Source organism: Camelus ferus, chromosome 1, assembly GCF_009834535.1.
Source record: "Camelus ferus isolate YT-003-E chromosome 1, BCGSAC_Cfer_1.0, whole genome shotgun sequence".
Lineage (NCBI taxonomy): Eukaryota > Metazoa > Chordata > Mammalia > Artiodactyla > Camelidae > Camelus > Camelus ferus.
The window spans coordinates 59,493,472-59,510,282 of record NC_045696.1 but is presented as its reverse complement, the minus strand read 5'-3'; the positions used below and the strand labels follow the sequence as shown (position 1 = coordinate 59,510,282).

Below are 16,811 nucleotides of genomic sequence, written 5' to 3'. Positions count from 1 at the left end.
TGTAGAAATACAATTGATTTTTATATATTGATTATTTATCCTGAACCTTGCTGAACTCATTTATTATCTCTAATAGCTGAACTCATTTATTAGCTCTAATAGTTTCATAGTAAATGCCTTAGGATTTTCCATAGACAATTCCATGACATCTGAGAATAGAGGTAGTTTTACTTCTTCCTTTCTAATCTGAGTGCCTTTTCTTTTTCCTGAAAAACTGCCCTGGCTAGAACCTTCAACATTAATTAGAAGTGGCAAGAGTAAACATCCTTGTCTTGTTCCTGATCTTAAGAAGAAAGTATCTTGTCTTTCACAGTGAAGCATGGTGTTAGCTGTGGGTTTTTCCCCACGGCTGACAGGTGCCCTTCTGATAGGTGCCTTTAATCAGATTGAGAAAGTTCTCTACTGTTTCTAATTTGTTGAATGCTTTTATTATAAAAGGATATTGGATTTTGTCAGATAGTTTTCTGGATCTTTTGTGATAATCATGTGGTTTTTGTTTTTTATTTTACCAAGCAACCTCACAATTCTAGGATAATTCCTAATTGGATGTGATATATAACCCTTTCTATACGTTGCTAGATTTGGTTTGTTGCTAGCATTTTGTTGGAAATTTTTGCATCCATATCATAAGCAATAGTGATCAGTAGCTTTATTTACTTGTGTGATGTTTCTGTTCAGATTTTCTTATCAGAGTAATATTCGCCTCATAGAATGAGTTGGGAGTGTTCTCTCCTTTTCTGTTTTTTTGGAAAAGCTTCTGAAAAACTAGTATTAATTCCTTAAACACTTTATAGAATTCACTGGTGAAGCCATCTGGGCTGGGCTTTTGTCCATTTCACCTAAGTTATCTAATTTATTGGTATACAATTATCTATAGTATTCATTATAATCTTTTTTATTTCTGTAAGGTAGGTAGTAATGGCCTCTCTTCCATTTCTGATTCTAGTAATTTTTTTTCTTAATCATTCTAGCTAAAAGTTTGTCAGTCTTTTCAAAGAATCAGCTTTTGGTTCCACTAATTTTTCTCTACTGTTTTTCTGTACTTTATTTCGTTAATTTCCATTCTGATCTTTATTATTTCCTTCCGTGTGCTTGTTTTAAGTTTAGTTTGCTCTTATTTTTTCAGTGCTTTAAGGTAGAAGATTAAGTTATTAACTTGGGGGATTTTTTTCTTTTTTTAATACAGGTATTTACAGCTAAAAATTTCTAAGTATTGCTTTAGCTGCAGCCCAAAAGTTTTGATATGCTATGTCTTCATTTTCATTCATCTCAAAGTATATTCTAATTTCTCTTTTTATTTCTTCTTTCCTCTACTGTATATTTAGGAGTGTTATTTAATTTTCCTATATTTGTAAACTTCCCAAATTTCCTCCTGTTGATTTCTTATTTCATTACATTGTGGTCAGAGAACATACTTTCTTTATATTATTTTTAGCCTTTTTATTTACTGAGGTTTGTTTTATGGCTAATATATGATCTATTCTGGACAATGTTATATGTGCCCTTGAGAAGAATGTCTGGTTTTCTGTTGCTGGGTGGAGTGTTCTATAGATGTCTGTTGGGTTGATTTGGTTTATAATCTTCTATTTCCTAATATAAGTCTTCTGTTTTCTTATTGACCTTCTGCTTAGCTGTTTTATCCATTATTTAAAGTGGGGCATTGAAGCCTCTAACTATTATTGTTGAATGGTATTTCTCCCATCATTTCTGTCAGTTTTTACTTCATGAATTTTGGTGCTCTGTTGTTAGGTACATATATGTTTATAATTGTCATATCTTCCTGATGGAATAATTCTTTTATCATTACAAAATGTTCCCCTTTTTTCTCCAATAAAATGTTTTTGTTTTAAAGTCTATTTAAAAGTCTATTATTAGTATAACCACTCTGGGCTTGTTTATGATCACTATTTTCAAAATTTTCCATCCTTTTATTTCTAATCTACTATAAGCTTTGAATCTAAAGTGTTGCTCCTGTAGACAATATATAGTTGGAGCTTGTTTTTTTTTTTAAATCTAGTCTGACAATCTCTACCTTTGATTAGATTGTTTAATCCTTTCATATTTAATGTTATTATTGATATAATCGGATTTATGTCTGCCATTTTACTTTTTTCTGTCATATGTATTTCCTTACACTTCTATTCCTTTTATACTGTTTTCTTTGGTATTAAGTGAATATAATGTAGCATTTTTATATCTTTACTAATTTTTTCACTATGTATTTTTTAGTTATTTTCTTAGCTGCTGCTCTAGGGCTTATCATGAACATTTTAACTTATCAGAATCACCTTCAGATGTATACCAATTGAATTCCAGTGAGATGAAAAAATGTTACTCCTGTATACCTTCATTATCTTACCCCACTTTTTGTGATTTATTGTTATATATATTACATCTATAAATCTATAAACCCAACATTAGATTGTTATGATGATCACTTTTTATAATTTTGTGTATTTTAAAGAAGCTGAGACAAGAAAGCAAAGCATAAGTTTATAGCTCTTGTTATATTAACCTCCTTATTTATCATTTCTGGATCTTTTCTTTTGTTCCTGTGCGTTCAAGTTATCACCCAGAGTAATTTCCTTAGCCCAACACACTTTTGCTCTGACCCACTTCTTTTGTGCTGCTGCTGAAAAATATGTTAAATTTCTATATGTTATAGGCTCAATAATACATTATATACATATTATTTTATAAAATGGATGTTTAAATAAGAGGAAATTTGCACTTATATTTTCCTTTATAATAACATAATTACCTTTAATGGTGCTCTTTGCCTCTTTTTATGAATTCAGAGTGATGTCTGGGGTCACTTGCTTTCATCCTAAAGAACTTCCTTTATTATTTCTCATAAGGTGTGTGTGCTAGCAACACACTTCCTCAGTATTTGTTTATCTGGAAATATCTTTATTTCACTTTCATTCTTGAAGGATAGCTTTGCTGGATATAGGCTTCTTGGTTGACAGTTTTTCCCTTTGAGCACATTGAATATGTTATTTCATTTCCTTCTGAACTCCACTGTATCTGATAAGAAATCAGCTATTATTCTTATTAAAATTCCTTTGTGACAAATCATTTTTCCCTTGCTTTCAAGATTTTCTCCCTGTTTTAAGCTTTTGGTATTTTCACTACAATGAATCTGTTTGTAGATCTCTTTCCTTTATCCAACTTTGAGTTCCTTGAGCTTCCTGGCTGTGTAAATGAATATTTTTCAACATATTTAGGAAGATTTCAATCACAATTTAAAAAATATGTTTTCTGTTCCTTTCTATTCTCTCCTTCTAGTACTCCCATTATGCAGATGATGGTACATTTAATGATGCCCCACATTTTTCTGAGGCTCTGTTCATCTTTTCTCATTATTTGTTTTTTTCTGTTCTTCAGATTGTGTAACTTCTACTGCTCTGTCTTCAAGGTTGCTAATTCTTTCCTCTGCCAATTCACTTACTATTGACCTCCTCTAGTAAAGTTTTCATTTCAGTGACAGTGTTTTCCAACTCCAGAATTTCAACTTTTTTTTAATAATTTCTATTCCTTTATTGATATTCTCCATTGGATGAGACACTGTCATCATACCTTCCTTTACTTCTTCAATTGTGGTTTCCCTTAGCTTTTGTGTTTTGTTAAAACATATTTATAATGGATATTTTGAAATCTTTGTTAAATCTGACATTGGTTGCTCTTACAGGGATTTTATGCTGCTTGCTTTTTCCAGTGTGTGCTTTTTATCCATTTGTTTTTCACCCAGATCATACATTTTTGTTTCTTTGCATAGCTTGTAATTTCTTGATGGAACCTGGACATTTTAGATAATATATTGTAGCAACTCTGGGTACTGGTCCCCTATTTCTGAGGCTTGTTATTGTTATTTGCCTGCTTATTTGTCTAGTGACTAACTGGACTATTTTAGTAAAGTCTATTTCTACTTCAGTCCCCACAATGGAAAACCTCTGATGTTGCTCCTTAGAGGGTGCAGCCTTGGGTATGCCCACATTCACTCTGGGATGGCAGTGGTCTCCACAGTCCTCACTAGATAACTTCCTTCCTTGACCATACCCTGCTGTTAAATTTCACTGATTGCCAGCTCATTATTCTTTTGCTTTCAGCAATGCCTTGGGGCATAAATTGCTCCACAGACCTAATCAATAAATCCAAGCTCCTTTGAAGGAATAATCCTAAGGTCAGTACTTGAGATTTGTTCTGGCCTCAGAAGGTCTCTTTCTCCAGTTCTCTCTGGCAAATTAGCCCACCTACCATTTATCCTATATCTTCAATAACTTTACCAATCTTCTCCCAGTTACCTCTCACCAGAACCTCCGTAAGGGAATTTTTGAGAGTGCTATTAGCTTGAAATTCTCTACTCTGTGTTACAAATAAAGTCAGTTGCTTTGGGAAAAGATTTGCAGCTCTCTGTTTTATAGTTTGATTCCACTCCCAGACAAAATCTCTGAGCCATGACTCTGGAGCTGGGGCTCCCCTGAGTGACACCTCCAGTTGAGAAGCCAAAGACTCAGTGGAGGTGGGTGAGTAGTCTCAAGTCTTCTTGGCATAAAACCTCTGCCTTATAAGCTGGAGCAACAGCATTTGGGACCTGGGAATTCTCTGCAATGCTGCACCCATTGTATAGCCTCTGCTCCATGAGTGGGGACGAGGCAGAAGAAGGAATCCTCACCCCTTGGCCACACTCACCTAGAACTTAACTTCAGTAACAAGTAGTTTGTAACAGGATAGGAACTGCCCTATCTGGGAAGGTGGTCCTTCAACTGGGAGCTGAGGGGGAAGAGGACCCTGTGTTCTTGGTTGCACCAGTCTGGAGTAGAGTTTCCATCTCATCGAGCTGGTAGTGGGGAGGAGAGAGGTAGAAAGTGGGTCTTGGCTCAAATACCACAGAATCATTGTTCTAATCAAATTTTAGTAAATTTTCTTGAATAAATGTTTCATCATTTGCTGTATGCACTTAAGACCATTTCTAGAGAATTTAAATGGTTGTTGTTTTAAAATAACATTCACCAGTTTCTCTGGAGAGTGGGTCTGCATAGCTCCTCATGCTGTCATGCTGGAAGTGGACTATCTTTCAGAACTTGCAATGCTTTATTTTCGGGCATGACTATTTTATACATATACATCTCTATAGAACAGCAGTTCTCTAACTTTAATATGCATGTAAATCACCCGTGAATCTTGTTAAAAATAGAGGTTCCTGGGGTGCCATCCCCCAGAGATTATGATTTGCTAGGACTGGGGAGAAAGCCAAAAAGAAATCTGCATTCTTAGTAAGTCCACTACATGATTCTTTGGAAAAAGAATTGTACTAAAAAGACTAACACATACCAGCTCAAACTGATCACTTCTCTTTTCCCACAGCTTCTATGTCTACTAAGAAGCTTTGCAGCTATGGCAGGGTCAAATCCTGGCTATTAAAGATCACAATAGCATGTGTTCTCACCAAAATCTAGAAACACTGTATTATAGGAAATGCTGCCTGTTTGGGCATGGGGCAGTGCTTGCAGAATCATAGTTTAGGGCTGCCAAGATGACAGAGCACCCCAGAGTAAGGTTTCTCAAACTGGGATCAGGAAACCTGCTCAGAATCTCTATTTCTCTTGCACCAGATGTAATTTTTTTCCTTGGTGCTACTATTTGTAACTTTCCCTCAAAACAAAGAGAGAGCACCACAGGCTTTGCTGCAATTGGTCTGATTTGCACACCATCAAGTGGCAGTATGTGCCTCTGGGGAGCAAATGAACAGGATTAAGGCAGCTAGCAACACGCCATGGCTGAAGGGCTTCCTGCTGCCCAGCTGCACATGGCTATCACTAATGTGAGTCCTCAGAGTTGTAATAATAGAAAACGAATATCATTTCATATTTTAAAACTCTAGACAGAAACCATTAGCGGTCTATTTTTTTCCCCAAAGAAGCAGTTAATTAAAACTGCAAATAAAGCTGCATTGTATGTGTATGCACTCCTGTGAGTGTCTTTTTCTTGAAGGACTAGAGCATAGGTGGCTGCATGATTGTTCTGTTGCAGATTACAGCCTGACTCTCCTTCCATCTGCCCACACTCCCAACAGAGGAGAAGGCCGCACTCAGGGGAAGGAGAATTTGAAAAAGGCTTCCACAACAGAAGGCAGAGTTAAGAAACAAGAGAGCTCCCGACTGCTTGGGAAGGACAGCTTTCTGAGACACTATAAGCCGCCAGATAATATTTTACTACTGTGTTTAGTAGGTGGATATGATTATTATTATTATCATCATCATTACTACTATTACTATTTTGAGGATCAAAAGAATAGGATTCTCCAGTGAGAAGTATAAAAAACATGTTACGACAAAAAGCTAAAGATCAACCAATTTTAACCTTTTTCTTTCAGAGTTGTTCATGTACCATACTCAGTGGGGCATTCCTCCCACACCCATGGCATGTTAATAACTGATAGCCTTTATTGGTACAAATCATAGATAACATATAGAAAATTTCTGATTTTTCTTCCAGGACTTAATGATATGCAATGACTTCTCAGTAATGGTAACCTCAGTTGGAGCCAGGTCTTTACAGGCATATTAAACTAGCAACACAAAAATAAAACTTGAAAACCAGATAAATTATACCTAGAAGCTTTTCGTTTACAAAACAATGTACCTAGGGCTTCTTTAAATTATAATTTGTTTGGTATATTACAGAATTTAATTCACAGACCATTAATTACTAACAATGAATGAACAATGAACATTAAGTCAATAGTGATTATTGACTGGAAAATGCACCTGACTTCCCCTCATTTAAATTGATCCCTTTTCATTATAATCTATCAGAGCATCCCTTATTCTCCCAACATAAGACTCGTTGGTTTATAGCCATATATACTAACATCTGTCTCTCCACTGCAACCTCCGTGGGACACTGGCTCTCTTGTTCACTACTAGGTCCAACATCCAACACAATGGTCTGATCCTTAATTATTTGTGGAATGACTGAATAAAGAAGTCATGAGGTTATTGGTCTCTTAAATTGGGGAGGTTGATTGATAGGCTTTAGGATTCTCTTGAATTCCCTGAAATTATCTTTAAAAAGTTGTCCATGTACATTTCTCTGGAGAAAGGACCCAAAACTTTAATTAGATTTCAAAGGCGTCTGTGACCTCCCTGAAAGATAAGGAATCACTGGCCTATTTCAGTAAAACACGATTCAATAGCAAAGAACTCACCTGTAGCCTGAAACAAAAGATGCTAAATGTACCTTTTCGTGGACACACGTGTGGGCGTATGTATGGGTGTGTGTAATTTCCAAGAACCCAAAAGGAAATGCCTCAGTGAATTCACAGAACAATCCGCATTCTCACTTCCCCTGAGTAACTGATCATCCTACAGTCACTGGGCTCCAGCAGTAGCTGCTTCATTCATCTGTTTCTTGGCAGCAACATCCATCACTCAGGCCAGAGAACAGGAGTCTATAATTCCCTCCTTTCATCTGTTTGGGATGCTGACATCTCTCTTTGTGGAAGTTCCTTTTAATAACAAACTTGCAAACCTCCCAGTTAACAAAGGCACGGGCCACCTTTATAAAGCACCAGTTTGGACAATGTGACTGAACAACCCAGGGATTTCCCTTCCCCTGCCTGCAGCCAGAGAGGAGATCCAGCCTAATCAGGCTCAACAGGCCTCCGAGTGCTGCAGGCACTCAGAGCAGTGGGAGACTACAAGATGGGCTGGAACATGCTAATTGGCTGTTGGATGTTAAATCTCTTCCTCCCTCTCTCCCAGCTCCAGAAGATGCTTCCCTTCAATAAATTTCTTCGCTCATTTTCTTTTTTTGTCCTGAAAATGGAGACTTCAAAAGTAAATGTGTCAGAGGAAAGGTTTTTGATGTGTCATTAACTCTCAGTTATCCATATTAACAGAGAAGAGCAGTGGTGCAGTTAATTCAAAGCCAAAGGCTCTTTCGATTTAACTTTGTAGTTCATTGTTTTGAGGGGCTTGGTGGCAGACTTACCTCCCTAATTATGTTTGTCTTTGCTTCTTAACAAAATGAGTTTGTCTGACTTAGGGCTAGGCAGTTGGGTGACATGAAGGTTCTGGCACAGAATTTGTAAAATTCACTAGGGGAAATCCACAAGGCACACAGCTAATCAAACCTGACTAGATTTGACTTCACGTTCTTAATCACCTGTGATCAATTGCTTTGCTCCTCTGTGACTAAAGGGAGCCAGGATGAGAGCTAATTATAGAAGACTGGTTGGAAGGGAATGAGTCTTTACATTCAGATGAAGACACAGGCTGTGAGTCGCAGCCAAAATTGATAACACAGCCAACATTGATGTTTTCTCTGCCTGTCCCATAACCCTCTACTCTGCAGCTAGAGGTACCTTTCCATGCAAATCTCATGACGTTCATCTCTACCTCATATCCTGCAGTGGCTCCCTGTGCTCATCACTAGGGCTGCTCACAAATATCCACTCTCTCCTCTCCGGTATGTGGAGGTAGGACCATATACCTCCACCCATGAAGTTAGATGTGACTGTGTGACTGGTGTTGGGTAATGAAATGTGTCACTTCTAAGTGGAAGGTTTCAGAGCTGGCGTGAGCTTGGCTAAATGCTTGTCTAGTGACGCACTGCAGCATCTGGGTCCCTGAGTGACTGGGATGAGCAGAGCCCACCACCAGCCAGTGATGGGCACGTGGTAGGAGCAAGAAATAAACCCCTATTGTTTAAAACTACTGAGATTGTAAGGTTCTTAGTTCACGCACCAATTCTCTGTCACTGCACATATCAAGCTGCACCATCATGGTCTGAGTTATCTCCCCAACTACACACTAAAAACTGAAGGCCAAAATTATTTCTTCTTCAGTACATTAAGTCCAGTGTATTAACACAGTTAAAACAACTTGGTAGAAAATGAAATTGTCTTCCTTCCTGGCCTCTGTGATCCTCTGTGTTTATGTTTTCTTAACACCAGCCCCCTCCCAACATCACCAGCTGAAATGATAAGAGGTCTTTGGTGTTCAGATATGTGGGGAGTGGTGGAAATATTCTTTTGGACCAGTAGTACAAGCAGGAAGAGCTGGCAGAGGGGAGAGAGACGTCAAGGCATACTTTGGCTGCAGGCATTTCAAATATAATGGGATCCAGGGCCTGACAAGATTGCTAAGTCCTGGGGTGCCCACAAGGGAAAAACAGTATCCCAAAGTGATAGTTTTATGAGGGATCAAGGTGTTACCTGGAGTACACTCCTGTATCACCACCATCATCACTATCACAACACCAATATTTACTGATAATGGACAATGGACCATGCACATCTCCAACAGCCTTACAATTAACACATTGAATCTCACAACAACCCTATAGAGTAGCTATTATTATTTCCACTTTACAGATAAAGAAATTGGAGCACAGAGAAGTAAGTTTCCCATGGCCACCCAGATAGCAGATAGCCCTCTCTTAACTCAGCACCTGCCTGGACCCTCCCCATCACAGGAGCTCACTGGCTTCCAGTACGGCCCACCTCCCAAGCCATCCCCTGGACATTTATGCCTCCCAGACCAACACAAGCAACACTACCCTCTTCTCTCTGAGGCAGCCCTTTGCATTGCGGAAGGCAGCAACCGTGTGTCCTGTAAGGCTCCTCTTCTCTAGTGAAGAAGCCCAGTTCACAGAACTGTTTCCAATGTGCCACAGACTGAGGACCCTCTCTGTCCCAGCTCAGTGACTCACACATGCTAGTTGGGTAAGTCAGTGGAGTGGAATTGGTGCTCTTTCTTCTAGTCTTGCACGGAGCTAATGGCTTCTACAACCCCAGAACACTCCTTTCCCAGGCAAAGCGGGGTGTGGAGGCAGAAATGGGGCCACAAACTGCTGTAGAGACAGCCAGCTGGCCACGCATCCTGCACACAGTCCCATTCGGAAGAATGGGATGCCAAACCGGTTGTGTGTTCAGAGTTTCTCATTCTTAAGTCCGGTTGGAAGTCTGTTTCTGCCCTCCCCACCCCAAGCCTGTTTCCCTCAGCATTCCCCTGCCCCCAGAGAACAGACCCTCCACTCACCATGGAGTTCATGGCGAAGTGATTGTGCTGTGTCTGGAGGTCTAGGGCATGCTGGTAGCTGACTCCAATCTCCGTATGGCTCTGGAGGAATAACTCCTTGTTGTGGCTTATCCAGTCGAACATCTGGAGGGGGAAAGAAGGCACAGAGTAATCAGAAGGGTTATGGGTCCAACAGTGCGAATCTTTCAGAGCTACTGGAAGAAAAACAGCCCCATTGCTGATGCCCAGCGAGAGCCAGTCATCCTGCCCAGGGTGGGGGTGGCCCACAGCCTGACTTCCCAGAAGAGCCCTCCTTCTTAGCATAAGGACCCACTGTCAGCCTCTGTGTTTCTCTACAGAGCCTAAGGGAAAAGAGAAGGTGAGTGAGAGAACCAAGGGCAGTGGGGAGCAAGCTGTTCACTCTCCCTAGTTACTTCTCCTTTTAAAATCTCCTATAAAGCATCAAAGGGCCCCATGTGTGCTTTAGGGATAGGTGATGAGGGGTGGCTTAATCTATTCTTTAGTGCACCAGCAGGAGAGAGAAACCCTTGTCAGAAGCAACAGAGTATCCTAACATGCCCCTACTCCACTCACGCTGCGCAACTACACACATTGTTGAATTGACTCTGAACTGAATCAACTTTTCTTGTGATTCCACAGCTTCACAATTCCCAAGTTTCTGCTGTAACGCATTAGGAACCAGAAGAGGAGGCTTTTAAGGATAGGGTAAATACTTCCTGGCACAGTGGACACCGAGCCATTTTCCTCCCCTGGCTCTGCACCTGGTTCTCCTTCAGGTATCTACCTCTCTCCCAGGCGGCCCGCACACTTTAAGGGGTGCTGACCAGTACCCCTCTGCCAAAAGAGAGCCTGGTCACTTTAAGGGTTATCCCTCCTCAGGACATCAAATCTAAGCCAATAAGTGTATGGCATTTCCTGACCAATGCGACTATCTCAGAAACAGGAATGTTATCCAATTCAGTACAATAAAACATGGTGGGGGGTTGCCAAGATGGAGTAGAGAGACTCACAGCTCACCTTCTCCCACAAAGACACCAAGAATTACATCTACAAACCCGCTGAATCACAAAGAACACCTACTGAACTCCAGTAGAGTGTCTCTTGCTTCAGAATACAGGAAGAGTCTCCCAAAATCCAGTAAGAGAAAAAAAGAAGAAAAAAGAAAAAGACAAAATTGCTGCAGGGAGTCCTGCAGGGAGGGAGCGGCACAGGAAGAAAGGCACCCTCATGCTGGGATGCCACCTCTCCAGCCTGGAGGTCAGCAGGGACAGAAGCAGAGCTTCTGAGACTCCAAGGAGAAAGTGGCAACCATTTGGGAGACAGAACTAAGGGAAACTGACATGGAGAGTCCCTGCGGTCCCCGGCAGGGACGAGCTGGGATTTGCTACTGGAGATCAGTGTGGAGCCTGGGCAGAGGGCTAGGGCCCAATGCACAGAGACAACCTCAGGGGACTGGAGGGCAGTGTGAGCTCTGGCTAGGAGTGTATGTGGAACAGAACTGTCTGGGACGCCTATAAAAAAGCACCACTGCTGATGTGCATGGTGGGGAGGGGCACAAAGCAACCACACCATATCTGCTGCCTACGCTTGGCTCCACTGTTGGTGTGTTTTCGAGAGAACAGAGGTGGGGCTCAGTCATAGCCATTGCTGCTACATGGAGGCGGGGCTAAGAGCTGAATCCATGCCCAATGGCCCTGTAACTTCAAAGGCAGAACTGAGATTTGTTTACAGCCCCAGGCAGAGAGGGTGGCTTTGCTCTCTCTGGATCCTTTGTGGACCCATGCGTCTGAGACAAACAGGCAGTGGGCAGAGTTCTGGTGCATGGCAGGGGCCAGTATGGGTATTTACAACAAGTGTACTGTATGCAGAGGCGGTGCTGGGGCCTGCAATGACCTGTGGTGCACCAAGCATTCAGGTGTATGACTGCACATTCACTAAGGTGGATCCTAGCACCTGACATTGGCAGATCTGCACCAGTTGTTCATGAGTCCCAGAACCTGAGAGACACCAGAGGTTGTGGGAGACATTCCTGCAGCTAAGGCAGGGACAAAGCTGGCATCATCAAAGAGTACTTTGTAAGCCCGCAGAACAAGTGACAGACAACACCACAGAGGGCACTTTCCAGTGGACATCTCCTGCGGAGGTATACACAGTGACCCTCCTTTACAGCTGAAGCACTCCAACCATGGCTACCATACACCACAGCTCAGAAATGGGTCTAGAAGCCTCTATTCCAGCAACAGGGGAGCAGACCTCGCCCCTGTCAAGGCTGTGACAACCACAGAACAAAAAAGGAGGCCCTGCTTAACAGCCAGGGCAGGCTCTGATCCCCACAGCACCAAACACACCCTGAATCAAAGGCATAACAGCCAACACACACAGAAGAAAGATGTGGCAACCATCCATACTAAGAACAGCTCTTGCAACAAAACTATTAGATACACAGAGTCTTCGCAGGAACACTCCCACTTTAAATAAAAACAGCCCTTCAAGACCACAGTAGATAACTGATACTCCTAAATACAAAGAGCCAGAGAAATATAAGTAAAATTATGAAGCAGAGAAACCACCCCAATTAAAAGAACAAGAAAAGTCCCCTGAAAGCATGAACAATGAGATAGACCTCAACAGTCTACTAGATCATGACTTCAGAAAGGGGGTGATAAAAGGACAGAAGGAAATAAGAAAAACTATGAATAGAGACAGAGAATACTATCAAAAGGAAATAGAAATTATAAAAAGGGGTCAAATAAAAACAGAAAACTCAATGGCTGAAATAAAAGCTGAGCTAAAGGCAGTCAAAAGCAGACTAGATAATGCAGAGGAATGAATAAGTGACTTAGAAGACAGGATAACAGAAGTCACCCAATCAGAACAACAGACAGAAAAGCAAGTAAAAACCAATGAAAGCAATATAAGGGACCTACAGTGTAATATAAAGTGTGTTAACCTATGCATAATAGGGGTCCCAGAAGGAGAAGAAAGAAAAAAGGGGATTGAAAAAGTATTTGAAGAAATCATGACTGAAAACTTTCCAAACCTAAAGAAGCAAACAGATATCCAAGTCAAGTACAGGAAGCACAGAGGGTCCCCAACAAGAAGAACCCAAATAGACCTACACCAAGACATATTATCATTAAGATGGCCAAGGTTAAAGATAAAGAAATGATTCTAAGGGCAGCAAGAGAAAAACAAAGAGTTAGTTAAAAAGGAACCCTCATAAGGTTTTCAGCTGATTTCTCTACACAAACACTGCTGGCCAGAAGGGAATGGCAAGATATATTCAAAGTCCTGAATGAGAAAAAGCTGCAACCTAGGATACTCTATCCAGCAAGGCTATCCTTTAGAATAGAAGGAGAGATAAAGAATTTCACAGACAAGCAAAAACTAAAAGAATTCAGCAATACTAAAAGAAATATTGAAAGGTCTACTCTAAACAGAAAAGAAGCAGGAAGCTATAGAAACAAGAAAATCATAATTGGAAATGAGCTAACTGTAATGAGACTGACAAGGGATTAATTTCCAGAATATATAAACAGCTCATACAACTTAATAAGATAAAAAAACAAAAACAAAACCAAACAACCCAATACAAAAATGGGCAGAAGACCTAAATAAGCAATTCTCCAATGAAAGCATACAATGGCCAATAGGCACACGAAAAAATACTCACTATCGCTAATTACCAGAGAAATGCAAATCAAAGCTGCAGTGAATTATTGCCTCACACCAGTCAGAATGGCCATCATTCAAAAGTTCATAAATGATAAATTCTGGAGAGGTTGTGGAGAAAAGGGAAGCCTCCTACACTATTGGTGGGAATGTAGTTTGGTGCAGCCATTATGGAAAACAGTATGGAGATTCCTTAAAAGCCTAAAAATGAACATATCCTATGATCCAGCAGTCCCACACCTGGGCATATATCCAGAGGAAACTTTAATTCAAAAAGATACATGCACCCAATGTTCATAGCAGCACTATTGACAATAGCTAAGACATGGAACCAACATAAATGTCCACTGACAGATCACTAGATAAAGAAGCTGTGGTATATTTATACAATGGAATACTACTCATCCATAAAAAAGAATAAAATAATGCCATTTGCAGCAACATGGATGAACCTGGAGAATGTCACTCTAAGTGAAGTAAGTCAGAAAGAAAAAGAAAAATACCATATGATATCACTTGTGGAATCTGAAAAAAAAAAGACAAATGAACTTATTTACAAAACAGAAATAGACACTCAGACATAGAAAACAAACTTATGGTTACCGAGGGGGAAGGGGGTGAGAAGGGATAAACTGAGAGTTTGAGATTTGCAGATACTAACTAATACATATAAAAAAGATAAACAACAGGTTTATATTGTATAGCACAGGGAGCTATATTCAATATCTTGTAGTAACATGGTAAAAAAGAATATAAAAATGAATACATGTATGTTCATGTATGACTGAAGCATTATGCTGTACACCAGAAATTGACACAACACTGTAAACTGACTATACTTCAATAATATATATATTACACACACACACAAATATATACAAAAAATGAAGGGAAGTTTGCTGGAAGCTTCTGGGAAAACAGAACTGTAATCTTTAGATTCGACTTCTCTTCCTCAGATACTGTCATTGTGCCCCTGAGCCTCAAATTGCTGCAGCCATTCCACTGGCAGCTTGAGTAAAGCCAATGGGCAGAGAAAAGGTGTAATTAAAACAATAACAGGAAACAGGCAGTGGCCTGATTATGTCTTGCCTGATCTCCACCTTATCTCTGGACTTCTTAGTACCTGAGCCAAGAAATCCTCTTAATTATTCAAGCTTGTTTAAGTTGGACCTTCTGTAATTTTCTGCCCAGAGCAGTCAAGAGATATAGCAAGGAAAGATGTGAAACCTTTGGAGAAGAGGACTGCTCTGCGTGGAACTCATGCTCCATAGTTTGGCATGGGGTAAAGGCTGCAGCTGCTGCAGAGTAGGGAGGAACGGAGCACAGGTGTAGTCTGAGAAGCTGCAAAGATCACGCCAGCTGTCCTAGAGGCAGAACTGCAGACTCATTCCATTTTTTTCCCCTTTAAACAGAAAAGTGAATTTACTTTTTCAATTACATTTAACCAAATTTTATCAGAAACTCAGTATATACTAGGCATTGTCCCAGAAATGACTAATATGTGGCTCTTGAGTTTAAGTGGCTTAAAACCAGTGTGGAAAGCAAATATGGACTCAGATACAATGTTAGTACTACTTGACATATGGCTTGGTTAAAATCACAACCTGACAAAATCTATCAAGATAAAGGTCAATGTGGCCAAGGTAGCACCCATTTTTGATGGTGTGGGGACAGGGAAGAGCAGACAGGGCTTCCCAGAGGAAGGGACACCTGAGTTGAGCCTAGACTCAGGAAGTAATTAGCCAGGTGGCGATGCGTGGGATGTGAGCTCCAGGCAAACGGGAGATTAAAGGGGCAGAATTGTGGGGCAGCCCAGTGTGTCGAAGATCTGAAAGCACCACTGCTGTGCTTCTGGACCTGATGTGAGGCTGAGGAAAGAGATGGGGGCATGGAGAGGCCTGGACACAAGCTTTAGGAAACCTGGACCATATACTGTGGGCAGCAAGATGTCAGTGGAGGTTTGTAAGCTGAGCAGTGAAGTATAACATGAGCTTTGAGAATAGCGTGGTATATGGACTGGAAAGATGAGATGGAGCAGTGAAAATGATTAGGAGGCTATTACAGTAACCTTGGGGAACGACGATGAGAACCTGGAAACCTGGACGTAGGGAGTGGCTGTGGAGTCTGACAAGGGGGCAGAATGAGAGCTACTAGGAATGGGACTGAGGACTCACAACTGTTAGGGAGAGAGGGCAAGAAAGAGAAAGGGAAAACAGCCAGGTGTCTGGCACAGCACCCTGGGTCCTTGTAAGAGAAGGTGACCCTATGGATGCTTCCTCAAGAGGAAGGTAAGAAAGGGGATGGAAGAGGGGAGACAGCGGGTTCCGTTTTAGATGCTGAGTTTGAGAGGCTTAGGAGAGCTTAGGAAGCAGAGGTGTGCTGTGGGCAGAATTATATGTCTGGTTTCCCAAGAGAGACATCGAGCCTATGACAACTCACACTTAAGTATAAACGCATCACCTTCCCAAGGCAAATGTGCGTGATTTGGAGATGGTTTTCCCTTTTGAATGACCCAGATCACCTCTGGCTACCTACACACACACACAGAGGAGGAAAGGATCACTCTTCACTTTCGAGTAACAGGATGTTCCAGGCTGGGGGCTCCTGTGGAGGCTGGGTCACCACCCTGGGTCCTCCAGTCACAGTCAACCCCACACCACAGGCATTCAGTCAGGGCTTTTAAAAATTTTTATTATTAAAGACAAGGAGGGAAGAAGACTAGTGTCTCAGGAGTCTAAAGGAAGCTTATCGTCTAATTTTTCTTCTATAAAATTCTGCCTCTCAATTCCATTTTAAAATAATTTCTCATCTCTTTTCTTTGTGGACAAAAGAATCAATAAAGTTAATGAAAATCTGAAATGCCTGAAGTCCTTGGAACTTGTGATGAAGAGTGGCTCACTCTTTATACTTTCTTGGCAATCCCAGTGGCCTAGAAGTGACCTTCCCTCTATTTTCTGTTAAATGACTATTTAGAAATGCTAATAAGCAGAGAGTTATGTGCTAGCACCAGAATGATTAGATTGCCCGGCGCCAGGTCCCTGCTGGACTACAGAGCAAGGAGAGCTGAACACAGGCCAATTAGGGAGGAAAGGG

General features: G+C 40.9%; 1 protein-coding gene across 20 annotated transcripts in view; it reads right to left on the bottom strand.

The window, feature by feature from the left end:
- Positions 1–16,811, bottom strand: part of KALRN (kalirin RhoGEF kinase) — a 616,045-nt gene that overhangs the window by 367,303 nt on the left and 231,931 nt on the right. For all 20 annotated transcript variants that reach the window (XM_032480687.1, XM_032480702.1, XM_032480718.1 and 17 more), the window contains exon 6: positions 10,047–10,169. In XM_032480687.1, the coding sequence (XP_032336578.1) occupies positions 10,047–10,169 (123 nt within the window). The remainder of the gene's footprint in view (positions 1–10,046; positions 10,170–16,811) is intronic.